The sequence below is a fragment of the Ischnura elegans genome, chromosome 8 (assembly GCF_921293095.1).
Source record: "Ischnura elegans chromosome 8, ioIscEleg1.1, whole genome shotgun sequence".
Classification (NCBI taxonomy): Eukaryota; Metazoa; Arthropoda; class Insecta; order Odonata; family Coenagrionidae; genus Ischnura; species Ischnura elegans.
In genome coordinates, this window is record NC_060253.1 from 73,483,629 (window position 1) to 73,501,416 (window position 17,788).

The following is a 17,788-nucleotide window of genomic DNA, read 5'->3' on the forward strand; positions in this document are numbered from 1 at the left end:
TCCACGGGCACGCACCAAATCAGAAAACGCTCAATGTAAAAAAATTTATACCTTTTCAAAGCAAGGGCAAGTTAAAAAAATTATCCCCTGACACATTTCACTGATTTCAAAGTTGACTATCTCATCAGAACAATCTGCACTCAAGAATTAATGCTTCACACATAAAATAACTAAAAGCATAAGGCCACCCAATCACTAGGAACATATGGTGCACAGGGAATTACTATGACAGGTCAGATTAATCATGGCAATAGTATCACCAAATCAGAACAACAGCCATTAAATCAAGGGAAAAAAACAGAATTCATAAATTAAATTTGTCTCCATGCTCAGTTATGATGTTGTGAAATAAATTTCACATCCAAAACTTGGTTCAACAAAACTCATAAACTTTAAGCCCATAGAGGATCAAATTTAGCACCCAAACTCATGGTTGATGCTGAAACTTAACACAATAAATTACTGGCTATTACATAATACACACATGCAAGCATATAAATAGATGGCATAAAAAATTTATATGAAGAACATCAGAGGTGGACTGTTGCAAGAATGAGGACTGGAAATTTCATCACTCACTGAAGGTCAGCACAGACTAAATGAAAAGATGATCTATCTCTTGTATTTAACGCAGAATCATCACTGTTACTGCCACTTCATGAACTCTTTTTAGGTGAAATCAGGTAAACAGTAAACTTCAAAACATTGCACATGAGCTGAGAAGAACTGACCCAACCAGAGAACCTACTTATTTGAAATCACAGGCACCTCCCATGGGTTGCAAAAGAATAAACTTACACATAAAAGTAGCAAATATCACAAATTTCTGAGGCCATTCCATTTTAACTGAACCAAATTCATACTTTTCCCTAACTGTTGGCCGGGAAAGGGGGAGAAAATAAATAAATAATATAACCAGTGACCACATCCCTAAACAATACAACATCCAAGGGATGCAGCCTCCTGCTGTGGCAAGTGACACACAAAGTGCAGGCAACTCCTTGTGGCAATGAAGAACAATTAGCTCACTCCTCATGGAACCAGGAGATCCGTTGATTCAACCAGGAGGTCGGACATATAGAGAGTATAGCCCCTTCACCAATCGGGAGGGGACACGTGTTAAATGGAATGTACCTTTTCTCACTTCTCCCTCACTGTCGTGAGGAGATAAAGATGGAGCTGGAGCAACAGGAATGGTGGGAGGAGTCCTTGGCCGTTTGGGCCCAGATGCAGTCGCAACCAAGTCTCCTGGTGGGGGCGCTGACGGAGGCGGCAAGGGCGGAGATCTCGGCCTCTTCCTCGTATCCTCCCCTCCGCTGCTTCCCCTCTCCTGAGAAGAACCCCGCCTTTCCCACGATCCGCCACGGCGGACACTCTCCGGAGATGACCCTCTCCTCTGCACCCTCTGCTCGTCGTGATGGTGGTGCCGATGATGATGGTGGTGCGGCGGAGGGGGCGGAGTCAGCCCATCCCTCTTCTCCCCCCTCTCCCAACTCCGACCCTCCCTGCGGTTGGGTGCCGCCGTACCGCCCGGGGCGGCACCGCTCCCCGTCCATCCACTTCCTGTCCTCTCGCTGGAGCCCCACTCCCGCTCACGTGGCACTTCACCGTATTCCTTGCGGTCCCGACCCCTCTCCTCCCATTCCCTGTCTGGCACCAAGTCCCTTTCCGCTCCCCTCACTACCCTCTCCACGTGCCGCGCACCATCCCCGTCCCTCTCCCCACCGCGGTGCCGTTCACGAGTCCTAGCGTCCCTCTCCCCCTTTCCCCGCTCACCCCATTCTTTGTCTTTAGTCCGTTCCCAAGGGAGGGGTTCAGTGTCGTAATGCGTTGGGTGCTGCTCCAACTCTTTAGTCCCATCATACACATCTGCAGTCTGAAAAAATAGGTTGTATTATAACAAAATTGCACAACAAAACAATTTAAAGAATACCTTTATCTACAATTCACTTTCTGTTCACCCATTTATCAAAACTACAAATGCAGAATCAACGTGACATTTTTTTTCTCTTCTACTTGACTAGTCACCATTTCCAGTAGTATAAGTCTTGCATTAGCAAACCAAAGCATACAGACTTTATAGAGCATTCTGCAATACGAAAATAACTCACTTTTCAAAAATAATTTTTCCTTTCAGCACCAGCAAAAATAAAATAAAAATCAATTTAAAACTGATATGAGATTTTGTTATGCGAAAGGGAAATTATTATTACTCATTTACTTTAAAAGGCATATGATTGAAACTTAAAACATTATTAGAACCATTAAACTAGAGGCTTCACAGTGGATTATGACATGGCAATATGCAAAAATTGTAGTTTAAATACACCAAAATAACATTTGCAGATACACAAGACTCCAGTTAATTTACATCAAATGAAGCACAGTACCTGTTAACCAGTTGCGGGACTCATTCCCGGCTTACAAGCAAAATTTGTGATACATAACATTAATATCTCATATATGATTTAAATAATATTAAATTAAAATGGTTATATAAAATAAATTAAATAACAAATGTAATTAATATGTCTTTTATACAATAAAATTAAAACTGAAACTAAGTAGTAATGGTGCAAAATCAAATGCTTGGTGTTTACTTTATGAAGCAAAATAATGTATTAAGACCTATTGCCATTATATTTGCTGCAGACCACCTCGTTGGTGGATAGTTTTGCTAAAATGTAAGTCACTTATGACCAGAAGGAGTAAGCTAGAATACACATAAAACTGTTACCTGGTAAAATTATCCTAAGACTAGGAAAAACCTAAATGTATTTATCTTCAGCATCATTTCATAGAAGCATTCACAATTCAGAGCCCCCAAGTACGTCACTATACGTATATAGGAAGCCCCATATAGCAATTATGAGATTTAGCCGCAAGCTCGAATATGCTAGACCTAGCCAAGGAACCATTTAAAACCCTATGATTTACATATTAAAAATTTTTTATTAGCGATAATGCCTCAATTTCTCACAAAAACCGGCACAATTCGTAATTACAACAGGTTGACTTAGTGATCACACACTGCATCTATGGCATTAAATGCTACAAAAACTATCATTTTTCTGCAAATTCAGCGTTCAAATGTTTGTTATGCCCCTATTCTTTGTTCCTTATTCTTTATTAATTTATCACGTAAGGATTTCATTGTTCTTTTGTCATCCTCCTCCTGATTCCCATGAAGCTATTTCTATACTTTTCATGCCGTTATTGTTCATACGAAATAAATGTGTATTATAAAAAGGTAACAATAAGTACAAGTTTTATCAAAGAAAATACGAAGGAAGGGCTTATGTAAGAGCCACAAAAATTTTACAAATGTGTAATTTAAGCCGTGATTGACGCACAACAACATTGAATTAAGTAAGCTCAATACAGAATAAATAAATGTAAGGAAATGCAAATTTAGCAAGGTGCAATCAAAAAATATATGATATACATACAAGAGCTTAACAATTAATAAAATTATAATGAAGAATCACACCAATTACAAGGTAACTAAGGATATATCATTGTCATCTGCCACAGCAGAACATCTTAATTAACAATGCTAATTAAGGCAAATAATTGTTAGATACTCAGCCATAATTAAAAAAGAAAATATTTATGACAGCCCACAGAGGAATAAGAAACAACAAGGAAGACATTTTCCACTTTTTCAACAAACATATAGACGGAATTAGCTAAGGAGTACGGCAAAATAAGGCAACTCTTTGGTTTGACTGTAAGCTTACCGGCTGTGGCTGACTCCATTCATCACGATAAGGATGAGAATATTCTGGCTGATGGTAAGGCTCAGTTGTGTAACTGTTTGTGTACGGATCAGCAGCACCACCAGCAATTGCGGTCTCAACCAAATATGCCCTATCTACAGGAGGAGCCAAGTCTGCGACCTGAGGACATTAAAATGTCGACTTAAAGTTCTAGCCATTATAATGGGTAGTAATGAAGTAATGAAGCGAGGATCAGTTTACTGGCTCTTTGAGCTTAATCAAACTTAGCAGCCTTGAAGTTCGTTACATGCAGTTCTTAAGTCTCTCCACATACGGGATTATACCAGCAATTGGACCACACAAAGGCCCATAAAAGTATAGAACCATAACCACTTCTAACAACCCACATGCATCATGAGGCAATGACCATTTCTCATTCATCCATTCTTTCATATGATTAAAAAAAAGAACACTTCAACTGACACTTTTTTCACGAGTTTCAGACAATTTCAGTTCTGGTTGGTCATATCATTCAGGGAGAACAGCTGATTGACTGAAGAGATCGCTCTAACAAGTATGGACCACGAGCATGATGCACAAGGATTAAAAGAGATACAGAGAACAGCCCAAGTCTGAGCTTGTGACATCATCAACTTATCTTTGAAAAGTTAAGGTTATTGACTATTTACCACAAATAGCCAGAGAAGTGTATGACGGATTGAGAAATGGAAAAATAAGGGTCTATTCATTCTTTAAACCCTATCACAATCGACAAAATTAGTGAAAAAGTACATTATGTCTGTGCATTAACAGGAACATTATAGGCATGTTTATTCCTGTATGTGATTTCCTTTCCTTTATCTCTTGTGCACAAGAGTTGCGGTCCTTACTCATCAACACATTCAATGGCCTGATTTTCATTAAAGTCGTCAAAATCAGCTGTAAAAATAAGAAAGAAAAATAGACAGAGGTCTCTGCACCATAACTTCCGTTCAAATACTGATTTTTACAAACGGACCACACGGTTCGAAAGAGGGAAGCTGGCTGAAGGCCATACACACGATCGGAAGACTCTGAAGTGGATAATAGTCACGTACAGAGGCGGAGAAAGGGCTCCTGGCCCACGTCAATTGACGTGCTTCGCACCGAATATGTTAAGACACCACATGTTTAGATTAAATCTCAGTTGCAAGTGATCATACATAGGCATTTGCATACTTCATATTTCAAAGCCTTTTTTACAAGCACTGTTGATCAAATAACTCTGTATTAGGAATGATTAATGAACCGCATAATTTACACTTGCAAAGTTAGAAGGATTTCTGAGACAAGGTTGTCTGATTCTCCTCTGTTAAGTATGAGTAACAAATGTTTCACACATATGCAAACACAGGAAAGCGTTGGATTGAAAATGCCATGAAAGAATCCACTTGGACAGGAAAATATAGAAGAAATGTAGCTGAACCTAATTAATAATATGAATTGAAGAATAATTTGACGTAAGAATGTGAGTTGAAGAATTATAACTTTATTTTGAGCCTTTTTCTAGAGATATTTTTCTAGCGATAAATATACTTATGAAAACTATGAAGAAATGAAAATATAAATAATTATTAATTTCTAGCATGGAATACGAAAGTGGTAGCTAATAAATGATGCCAGTGACATAAGAATCTCAGATTTTAGTCAACTTTATATAAGTACAATAATTTTATAGGAATATAACATTATAACTTCTTTCAGTAAGTCTTACAATACACTGCTATAGTAGCATACTTGGATTATATGAAATATATTCGTCCCAAAAATTAAATAGTGAACATATCTGATGAGATAATGATATGAGCAAATAAAGCATATGCTAACCATAAAAGGTATATTACAAAAGAAACCTGCAATAACTTACTGGCGAAGCACAGAAGAATGAAAGAAATTCATTGCAATATTTGTAAGAACTTAATTCAGAGTAAAATTGAGAAGATTGAAAGCAATGGAAAGTAAGAAGCAACACTAAGGTACATACGAAGTGAAAAGGCAAATGAAGTTAAACATAAATCTTGAAAATGAAAAATTCATGTACCTCATCTGTTGGGATAATGGTTAAAAACGAAATGGTTCTTTCAAAAAAGTGCACGACCTTACAAAAAATTATGTTGTTGGAATTGTAGACACTTTTCAAGTATTTTATTTTACTTTAATGGCACTAATTGACAGCAGTTCATTTGTCTCGTGTGCTTCATAGCAATAATTTGTAAAAACATTATGTCAAATTTAGATTGTCCGTTTTCGTGGTGAAGATGACATCAATAACTCTTTCAGAAACCAGGGTTCCCACTTTAGCTAAATTATAAAATTCACGGTTTTTTCCAGGTTTTCATGGTCTAAATGTCGTCAACTTCACGGTCTGTTGATGAGCAATTTAAGGCAAAAATATTGATCACGTAACAATCACCAGCCACACGTTAACTAAAAACTTAACAAATGCAACAGATGCCGTAAATGCAAACGCAGCTATGAAAGTGCTACCTCTCATGACGTCACCTATCGTTAGCTAAATTCAGGGCCGGCTAAGGAGTTGCGAGTGGGAAAATGAAGTGAGCAGGGAGGTAGGGAAGAGAAGAAATGTTTGATTTTTTTGCCAGGGTTAATAACACTTTGGTTACTGGTCTCCCAATCACAGGGCTAAGGCTAATGTGTTGTCATGGCACACGGGCCAATAATTGCGCTTCAAATATATGCGTGCAGATGAATGCGTGGACAGTGCCTGCGTGTGATTGACCTTGAAACATGATCGATCGATCACTCTTAGTTCTACAATTATGTTTGAGAAATTTTTAAGGTTTTATTATGAAATTCACGGCTAATTCCAGGTTTTTTTCACGGTAGACGAAATTCACGGCTTATTCACGGTTTTAAGGTTTTCATGGTTGAGTGGGAGCCCTGTATGCATTACCCACATCAATTAAGGCAATTGTCTTTGTACTTCAGCATTCCCAAGAATGAAAATTGGGTTAGCGGTAGACTGTTGAGTAACATGTTCCCAAGTTAAAATTTCATTTTGCTATAAAATAGTGGAAACTTCAAAACAGAGAACAAAGAGCAATAAAAGATCACATTCCACTGAAATTGCAAAAAATTATAATAAATATATTGTGTGAAAAGATTAGAGAGTTAAAGAAAGTTAAATTTGTGGGAAAAACCTATGGATTTTGAGAGACCTCATACTGCAATTATTACACACAAAATAGCATTTTCAATTTCTATACATATCTAACAATATTCCATTAGGGAACGATAATAATATTATGTGTGAAAAGGTAGTTCAATTTGTGGGAAATGGGTTTCGATAGACCTCATACTGTACTTATTCCACTAATAATTGCAATTTTTCCATATCTTAATTAGTGAGCTGATATACCATCTCACAGGTACGAAAGCCTAACGATGGGCTCTCCACACTTGGTCGAGATTAACCTTTACTATGATGACTTACCTGAGCATGTTGCTGAACCCATTCTGCAGTAGCAGCTGTGTTTGGTCCCACTGCCTCAGCGACACGTGGTTCAGGGCGTGGCCCTCCAACAACTGAAGATGATGGGGTGGATGGTGTAGGAGGTTGAGAAGGAGGTTGGCGTGTGGTGATGGGTGGGGCAGGTGCTGGAGGGATCGTCTCCTGAAGAGTTTTTGTGAGCACTCCGTAAACTGCCAAGGTTATGGTGGTATACAGCCCGCGTAACACCAATCCATCTGTCGGGATCTGCTGCAAAACACGATGAAGAACCGTATTTGAAAGATGAGAATGGGTTTAGACTTTGATAATGCTAAACATTCTACATACTATTTACACAAAGACAAAGGTTGATTTCTTTTAAACGTATATAGTAGGCCCTTGACATATGAACATTATACATTCCGAGACCTTGTTTGCTAGTAGAAAAATCTTAGCAAGACAACAAAAAATGTATTTATCCAGCAGAATGAAACACTGTATTACATTTGGGCATTAACTAAAGATGGTGAATGAACGAACTGATCCTGCACAATGCAGCCGGAGCCAAAATAATTTTGCTGCCACCGGGAAGGAAAAATATGCCAAATGCTGAACAATTTCCGACTTCACAACGGTTAAATTGATACTTTATGTAGATTGTGCCCAAACAGTGAGTTTCTCTACCCTACACCGCACGGCATCCACCAACACCAAAGGCACCAAATTTGAAATTTTGGGCACACTTCAATTTTCTTAATGTTCTTTTCGGAATTTTTTGATTGTTCCATGAATTTCTGAAAGTTCACCAGTTGAATGCTCATAATTTGAGGACTTCCTGTATTTTTAGCTGCTGCATCCTGAAAGATTTGAAATATAAAGAGCATTTGACTGAGGAGTATACAGAAACAAGATACACTGCTTCCCTTCAATTTTCTACCCCTACTTCGTCCTCTTTCACCATGGATTTTGAATTCCCATATGATAGAGAGCCACCTTGTTTATCTGCATTAAAACATATGGGAGTAACATGGATAGAAATATTTCAATCAAGTTTTTGTTTAGTTTTGACTAAAACTTTTCAAAAAAAAAATACAAATGCATTACATATACTGGGATGCCATGCTGTCCCTCACTGCCTACACACCATTACATTCGTATAAATTGACCAATTTGAAAGGGTTCAATCGTAATCTTCACATATATTTCATTAAATGTCAAATTTAGCAGTAGTAGTAGAGTTGAGTGTTAGGCGTTGATGGCTAGGCCATTCTGCACCACTATTCAATCATTTGATTCCAATCGTACAATATAGGGATAAATCACTGCACAATAAATTAACATAAAATAGAAAGGAACTTTTAAATTTTATCAAACAGACCTATTTCACTGAATGTCAAATTTATACATACTTTAAATGATGATCATTTTGCTCTAAGCTAAATTTTACATTTAATTTTTTTCCTGCAAAAGAAATATTTTCAACAACAAGAAATATATTTCAGCACAACAACCGACGTGACAAACTGTAGATTAACGTTTTAGCCAGTTCCAAAAAAAAATAACCCACTGGAATATTTTTATGAGTTGGAAAATAGCCAATGATTATACATTAATATAATGCTTTGTCTTTCATTTGACTAAGTTTTAGAGACCTACGGGTTTTGGGTGTCCTTACATGACAGAAGGCCACGCATCAATTTTATGCAAATTCTCACATTCGGTGTGATTTAACTACTGATTAAATACAAACCCATTAAGAATTCTAATCAGGTATTGGTGTTTTCAAGACATATACGAAGAAAATAAAATATCCTAATGCAATGCTGAAAGTTGAGCTGTTTTTTAGAATACCTGTCCGGAGTTCATCAACGAATGCTGGGAGTAGGCAAACCATGACTCAACTACATATTTTGAATGAGGATGTTTTTTCTGATATTTTCCATATTTTGAGCTGCTCATGTAGTGAACCATATTAATAGTTCCAACATCATACACAGAATATTGCGGCGAATAATTGGAAAATTATACACTTTATAATATTTTTATGCACATTTTCTGAAGACATGATCATACATTTGCCGCGGCGGATAAGTATGAATGCTGGGAAAAGCCCATGTGACAACATTCTGGTTCCAGCTGGCACAGTGTGAGGCCACCTTGGTGCAAGGCTCTGAGCGCCACTACGATGCAGGCTGCTAGCAGGTAGCAGAGTACCCTGCTAGCAGGTAGGGTTTGGATTAAATAAGGATTATTAATACCCAATCAAACGAATGAAACTTTCTGACCTTCAGCAATTTTAACAGGTGATTATTAAGAGATATTTCCCTGAGCTCTGTGCCTCATGAATACATTGGTAATCTCAGACAATGAAAAACTCCTATCTACTCGTATAGCATCTAGGTCCCTGTGACGTCACGTGGAGCGGCGTCACATGGGCACCAATCTGACCTTTTTCAAATGAGGTTAAATTTGACCATTAACATTCGTCTAAACTGTGAATTCTAAAACCAAATAATTTGTATGGTATGAATACACTAATGTAGGGTAATGAATCGCAATCAATGCCTTTCGTTTTCTAAGATGAAGGAAACTACCCTTTTATTAATCCTAAAAATATTCTCGGGCTCGGGCCCCCTCAAAAATTCTTTGTTCCTAAATTCCAAATTCTAAATTCCAAAAATTCCCTCAGGCCCCATGGAGTCAGCGCCACTGAACACGGATAATCCAAACTTAACTTTTATTTCTAGTAATTTTCATACTTTACGCAAATAAAACAATCTATTATTAAAAATTGATGGTTTGAGGTGTAACTTTGTGAAAGCGATTCATTATGAAAAAAAAGAAACTTTGTGCTTTCACATTTAATATTTATTCACAAATTTACACGACCATGGTTTCAACGTAAGGTTGACATCATGACCATATCTTTCAAAAATGTATTGATAAAATTGAAATTACTTGAATGAAACATGGTTTTGAAAAACATGCATGAAAATAATACATACACATTTCCAGAGAAGGAATTTCAAATGCCACCCAAAATGTTTGACTACAAATGGCATTACATTAGTTTACCTTTACAAGCTACACTATGGCTTAGTAAATAATTGTGCTATAAAAAGTGAATTTCGAAAGTTATACTTTTTCCATACTATGTGCTTAAAATTCCATGCTCTTGAAATTGTTTCTAAGAGTGCAATCCTCATCATAGAGTGTTGGAAAGGTGATTCACAGTGACTATAGCATGTTCTCAGAGTTGAGTGATGAAGCATTTACTGAGATGGCAATGACGATAAATATCAATTTCCAAGGAAAAATCCTCCATGCGTGTTGCTGACTTGAGTGAAAAAATTCTTGTGTAAAGGTGTCATCACAATTCAGGCTCTCATAATCTTTTTTCAGGCTTTTAACCATTTCTCTTAAATATGGGTAAAGTAAACAATTTGCACCCAAACGGTGGGTGATGGAAAATTTTGAGTGCCATTTTCATATTTAGGAGGCAAAAATACAAAAAAATACTCCATGTGGGAGAAAAAAATGTTTCATTGTCGCATTAAGATGTTCTTTGTTAATTTGGTGAAATAAAAACTTTCATTGGAAGGCTACCTACTGATTGACATCTTTTCTATATGTCCAGAAATTATGGAGAGGGGGAGGACTCAAAATAAGAATGCTATGACACACAAAACATTGGATCCCCTACAGCTTGGGCACAAGATAGCAAATAAATATTTACCATCAGTAAACCAAATTTTTAATCAGTAAATAAAATTATAAAGTTTAATGTTTTCGGCAACCAAATTGAAAATTTTTATGATTCAAATACACTACCAATGGCGATTGCTGTAGAAACAGAAGTAAGACGCTTGGGTAATGGCATTGTGGGATATTACTCTGAGTGATGGATCCGATTGTGGAGATCCATTTTTCACAAACATACAAATATGGGTCAAATTAATTCAAATTTTGACATTAACGTCGTGTATTTCATGTTTCTTATAAATATGGTTACAATTTTTTAGGCTCAAAACTCAAATTTGAGATCTAATGTCCAAATGTTTCTGTGATGATATAAAGAACATGAATACATCACTCACTCAGTGATTTAACCTGGAGGTAGGTTTGGATTGGTAAGGTTAGAGCTCTTTCAGACTGAGCCACAAATGAGTAAATATCACACATTCAGGGGTGAGGGCATTTCCTTTCCGTGGGAAACCTTGTTTCCTTCAAGCATTTTGATCTGGAGTGCCTGAGGGCTTCACCTGGAATTTGTAACTAGTACCCCTTCACAAGCAATTTCTCTACTGTCTTGGCTACCATGCTACCCTTTGTGTACGTACCTTTTCCAAATATGAAAGTAACAGCCAACTTCATTTAGATCATGAATATTTGAAGAAGCCTCATGATGGTTTCCTAGTTTATGTGGTATACTGGCCCTAATAAATGCTTCTTATATAAAATGTTTACCTCCTCAGTTAACAGATTAATATTCATAAATGTTAAGAGTAGCGAAATCTGTAGAACATATTTCAGGATGGTCTAGTTCCGGCTAGGAACAACTACTATATAAATGGTTAGACATTATAAGGGTAGCAAAGTGATCAAAAAACCCTTCAAAATCACACAAAAAGTCATTGAAAAGCATAACTATAACCCCCAAAATTCTCATAACAGCCAAAAGTAATTGGATTACGATGAGGAATAATTTTATTTATTACGTCAGAAGTACTATTCTTTTTTCATTTTTTGAGCATATTTTCACAGAATTATGCTTAAAATCAGAAAAATTAGTGTTTGCAAAAAACTAGAAGCCCTAATCATTTTATAAGTATTTCTTTTCAAAAATTTATCCGTTGTACTCTTTTGTATACCACTAGCAACTTGTAATTGCTTATTTGCTTTTCTGTAGGAATTCGTTGCTACTTATTATTTTTGTTTAATCCTTTTATCTTCTTCTTTTTGTCACATTTTGCACTGTTAAGTGGCAAGTATGCTATACCATGACAATTTTCTGAATAAATTAACTGCCAAAGCACCAATGCATTAATTAAAAGGGAGCACAAATACTTGTAGTGGCTCTCCAATAAGAGAGGATTCCCACAGAAAGCCCCTACATTGAATGATAGGGGATTAAAATGTGTAATACGACTATATTTATAGACAACTAACAAATTTGCATGCACTGCTATTCCCACAATGAAATCCACTAAGAGTATCTACCAGGGATTCACCATGACCATCTAGGTAGCAAATTATGGGATAAACGAATGGGGAGGTTTTCAGGCCCTACCCATGTTTGACTCATTGTGATGGCAATAAGAGAAAAACACCACTTTCATTATGATTTTAGCATTGAAAAAGCGTGAAAAGTCTACCCTGTGGCTAATAGCAATCCCAAAAAAAGCTTTGTAAGAATTTTGGAGGTCTCTTGTGCTTCACACTGGATGAGGTTTTCCATCTCTCCTTCCTACATTTGATGAGCGATATTCTCAGTCTTCAGGGATTCAGGAATATTAGTGCCATTCTGATCACAATAGCCAGTTCATATACATTTTTCCTAGGTTTTTCTCTCAGCACCTCCTAAAACTCAAGAAATCTTCCGCAATACTGTTTGCCAGGAAATCATGAGATATTACCTCAACTGTCACCAGTTAGGTGCCAGGGATCACCCGAATATTGGTTTGGATAAGTAAGGGTAGAGCTCACCCCAGACTTATGAATTTCACACATTATGGGTAGGGAGGGCAATTCCTTTCCCTTGGCCACCTTGCACACAAGGTTTTTGCTTGAGAGTGTCCGAAGGCTTCAAACTGGATTTAAACCCGGAACCCTTCAGTTAGAACCCGACTGCTCAACCCATAAGACTACTGCACTTACCATGCCAGGGACAGCAGAGTTAAAAGAATGAGGCACCTGAATTCACAGCAGGGAGAAGAGGGAAAGGTGACCACAAGAACTGGCTGTTTAAAGGAGTAGGCAAAAGGTCTCCTCTGAACTAGGCCAGAAAGAAAAGACAGGGTCTACACGGTGGCCAACACACTAGGCAAAATTTTAAGTACCCATCTCATAGAAGCAAATACTGAGTGGTAAGCAGCATGTGCAAGCATCCTCAATTGAGTTTCAAAAGAGAATGGTCGCTTTCACTACATACTACCTTCCTCCAAGCAGTTCATCCAAATAAGAATTGTCATTAACCGGGTTTTTCACAGGTGTCACAAACTGTTAACGGAGCTCTACTAACTATCCAGGATACTTGCAATCAATATGCCCAGTCAATAATCTGTGGCATCCAAAGAAGAACACATGAAGTTTCTTCTTTCAATCTTCTTTGAATGATATCCACTAATCATCATCTAACTTTCTTTTGCAGACATCCCAGCCAGTTGTGGTGAAAGGGTTGAAAACACACAGGCTAGCACCAATCTGATTTATAGCAGGCTTCAATATCATGGAGCATACTTACTGGAGTTGAGAATTATTTCATTAATGCAATTTAAACAGTTGTTGGGGAGAACAAATGTTACATCCTTCAGAAGTGGCAGCGATCTTATGTGGCCTTCATCAGTATATGCCGGAAACTTTTGAGTAATCCCGAACAAACAACTCATGAGTACACACCATATAATCACGAAAATAATAATAATATGCTGCACGTCAACACGAGACATTTGCCAGCAGCATTATAAGATGATGGCCTTTTTGTACACTTAGTGGCATCTCCCTCCACCAAAATCCGCTGCTTGCAAGTATTTCATTCGAAGGCAAACTCTTAAGTCACCTAAATCACACATTGACATGTGTTCCCACATTGTTTTCTTTTTCCAACCACACAATATCAGAGCTATCTGAAGGTTTTGCAGCCTTAATTATTCATGTCTCCAGCTGCCTGTGAACATGGAGCGAAAACTTGCCGACAAAGACATTGTACATGTAAAAACTCTTCTCGGGATACCGTGCGGGTAAGATTACATAAAGAGCGCAGACGTTTCGGGTACCGACTCGCTACCCATTCTCACGGCTTCTGACATATAATCGCTCTCATATAATCTTACCCGTGCGGTATCTCGAGAAGAGTTTTTACATGTTGTTCACCGGGAAAGTGTTAAATCTTACATTGTACATGCTATGAATGTTTTTGAAAGTGACAGTAGTGGGAGTGAATGTTTTGACACAGCCTCAGATACTTCTTAAAAACCCATTGAATGCAGTTCATCACATAATTCTGATTTATTACATAAGGCCCTATTACAAGTATGTGTGCCTATTCATTTTTTATTACTTATATTTGTACAGTATTACTTCATCCAATACCCATTTTTCATGGTCTTTAGAGTATTTATTTCACAATCTGAAGCTACCCCTGATGCTGAAATTGTTCAACAGCAAAATAAGTGGAGCAGAACACACACATAGAGACATGTTCATGGAGGTGCACCCAAAGAAAGATAGTGAACTGCCAATGGAGGAAATACGGCGGATTGCACAGAGTGAAACTGACTCAAGTCCCTACATAAATGTTTTCATTGGTGACCACAGCGTGAGACTGGATACTGGGTTCAAGTGAGGTACAGCAGACTCCTGATTATCTGGCTGTGGTTTATCCGGGTTGCGGATTATCCGTGCATGATTTTCCCTTTCGTTCAATTTTTACCGCGATCTTTATGAAAAATAAAATAAAATTGGATGAAAAATCATCTGAATTAATGCAGTAATGCTAGGATACACCGGGCTTATTATTTCCATTTGAATCCCCTTCGAAAAACGGGAGTGATTGTATGCTAACTGCATTCACGGGAGCGCCGTGTTTCCGTTTTCCAAGCCTCGCAGTGTGGGACCACACTCCGTCATCACGGATACATGTCCCGCAGCCGTTACGATCCAGACAACTTGTGCAAGATGTGGCGTGATGCCTGACAGTGTAGTTTCTGACGTCGAACAGAGGTTTTGAAGCATTCTTGCAAACAACTTTTCTGTATCAGTGATCACGCAGCCACAGATATGGTTTTCGAAACCAAGACTTACATGGAGCATTAATAAAACGTGTACAATCATGTTATCGCCGCTAAAAAAATCATGAATTGGCGAAGAAAGCTCTCATTGAGTCCAGGACAAATATCAGAATAAGTACAGAAATAATAATGTATTGTTTGTTTTAGGTAAATTATAAACATTGCAAGACATTTAAGAGAAAGTTTGGGTTATCTGTGCTTTCCAATTACTCGTGCCGTCCCTCCCCATCATTAGCCTGGATAATCGGGAGTGAGAGTAGTGACATTTTTGCACATTTTTTCAACATCAATGTGATAAGTCAAATAATAGTATGCACCACCTTATATGTAAGGAAAAGAATCGCAAAACTGAGAAGCACGAACTTATTTTGCAAAAAACATATTTCAGTTCTAGAAAAACATTTCTAAAGCAGGATAAAAAAATTTCTGGCTACCATAATGCATGAGTATACGTAAGCGTCCATGTATTTTTCATCTTTTTAATACTGCCCCTGTTGTATCTGTCCAGGAGATTTTCCCAGAGCCAGATTTCTTTCAGTCTTAAGAAATTTCCTTGTCGCACATAATGATTTTTGCATGGAAAATGGAGAAGTCGGCCATGAGTCCAATTACAAAGTTAACCCTTTGCTCGAGGTTCTCCAAAATACATTTGATTTGGTTTTGTTTCAAAGAATATATGCCCAATAAGCCATACAAATACGTCATTAAACTATATATGCTCTCAGAATCAAGGGATGACTATGTTTGGAATGAAGATGTTTTTCACGACTTGAACTCGGAAGAAACTGAATTGGCTAGAGAAAAGCCACTATTAGGTGCACTTTCCAGTAAAGGGCATCCTTTACAAATAGACACAGTGAACATAAGATCTGCAAGAAGCATGATCACTGATTTAAACTTTCACACTGTACTTATTATTATCCAATAGTGAAATTGTCCACTCAAGTGTTCCCATGTGTCATGTAAGTACATCCTGTCTACAGAAGATTGATAGAACCAACTCAAGGGTTTCAGAAGTTAAGACTAATGAGATATGCCATAATATGGACCAACAGCAAATATTCTGAGTCGATAGGCACACTGATGTGAAGCTAAATTATTTTTGAAAATCAGGAATGTGAAGCAAAACAACTATACAGAGAGAAAAATGATCTAACAATTGCAGGAGTCACACAGATTACTTTAATAGAGAAACAGGTTATGATCATTACAATTCATAGGGACTTAACACATCTCTAAATTAACATAAAAACTACGGGGCTAACTATAAGGGCTACGAAAGAATATCTATCAGTACATCATACGCTATACAAATTTTCAGGATTCAAATTATGTCGTGGCAAGACATGATAAGGCAACACCAAGGAAATTGCTCTTTACGAAGAGTAGTAATTAATAAAAATAATGGAAGAATAAGCATGTAATTAATACGAGTAGAAACACAAAACGCTCAAGCATTCATAAAAGCGGTAATAAAAATACTTATTAACGTGAAAGGAATAGTATCACACAAATCTAAAAAAAAAACTAGCAAAGAATGACACCACAATGGTTGAACTATCATGCCAAAGAAGAGACATCTATGCCATCACTTCGTGAGTTACACAAAGCAATTACACTTCATACACTCATGAAAATACCGATGATATTTGGTAAAAAAATAAAATAACTTTCTTCACAAAATCATGTCATCAAGTCCTCATATATGTATATAAAAAGACGCATTCTGTTCCCAAATGAGAAAGAAAATAAAAAGGGCTTACCCTTCGATCACACTCGAGCTGAATGTTAACATTTTGCTTGTACTCCAAACCGCCAAGGCTCTCGAAGGTAGACGCTCCCGGCTTGCTCAAATCATTTACAAAAAACTCTATTTCAAATTGCGAGGGATTTGTGGCACTGTAAGGATAAAGGAGGATAACTCAAACATTGCCTTAGTTCATAAATGCACACAGCTCATTGAAAGCAACCGGGCACCCCACTTACCCCAACCGAACACCCCCAGGAAAATCAGCTTGCACTCGCGCTCCCAGAGGTATTATCCTTACCTCACTGATGAACACAGGCTTTGGGAATTGTACAAGATCTAGATTTAACTCCTAAGAGAGGAGAAACAGTGACGCAATGTGTTTATTCAAAGGTTAATAAACTGCCTATATACCTACAATTGCTAAAAAGAACTTTTATTTAACTTGTGAACTAAAAGAATACTAAAGAGAGTCTATTTGCCAAAAATAAACCTACTAACAATAGAAACATCATAATTAGCATAAGTAAAACTCGTAGGAATCGCAAAACCGTTGCTTACCGAAGGCGCCAGGCAAGCATTACGGCTTGCACCATATATAAGTAAATAATGCATTATATACATAATAAGAGTGTATATACAAACGAAAATAACATATATAATCGACTAATTATACTCTCAAGTCACAATAGTCCCTTACCTCAGAGCTTTCATGAGAAAATGTGTCGAAAAAAAGTAGCTCAATACTTTCCGCCATGACAAGCTCCTTCTCCTTGGTAGCGACATCCGCCCCATCTATGACACGCATTATGAAACTAACTTT

At 37.4% G+C, this 17,788-nt stretch overlaps 1 protein-coding gene across 4 annotated transcripts in view; it reads right to left on the reverse strand.

Moving 5' to 3' along the window:
* LOC124164041 (protein virilizer homolog) overlaps positions 1 to 17,788 on the reverse strand; it is a 51,326-nt gene extending 33,538 nt beyond the window's left edge. For 2 of the 4 annotated variants that reach the window (XM_046541208.1, XM_046541206.1), the window contains exons 1-6: positions 17,666 to 17,788; positions 17,205 to 17,317; positions 16,982 to 17,117; positions 7,213 to 7,479; positions 3,741 to 3,899; positions 1,135 to 1,876 (exon numbers count right to left, since the gene is read on the reverse strand). In XM_046541208.1, the coding sequence (XP_046397164.1) occupies positions 1,135 to 1,876; positions 3,741 to 3,899; positions 7,213 to 7,479; positions 16,982 to 17,117; positions 17,205 to 17,317; positions 17,666 to 17,773 (1,525 nt within the window). In that variant the 5' untranslated portion in view covers positions 17,774 to 17,788. The remainder of the gene's footprint in view (positions 1 to 1,134; positions 1,877 to 3,740; positions 3,900 to 7,212; positions 7,480 to 16,981; positions 17,118 to 17,204; positions 17,318 to 17,665) is intronic. The other 2 variants (XM_046541207.1, XM_046541209.1) reach the window with 2 other exon arrangements.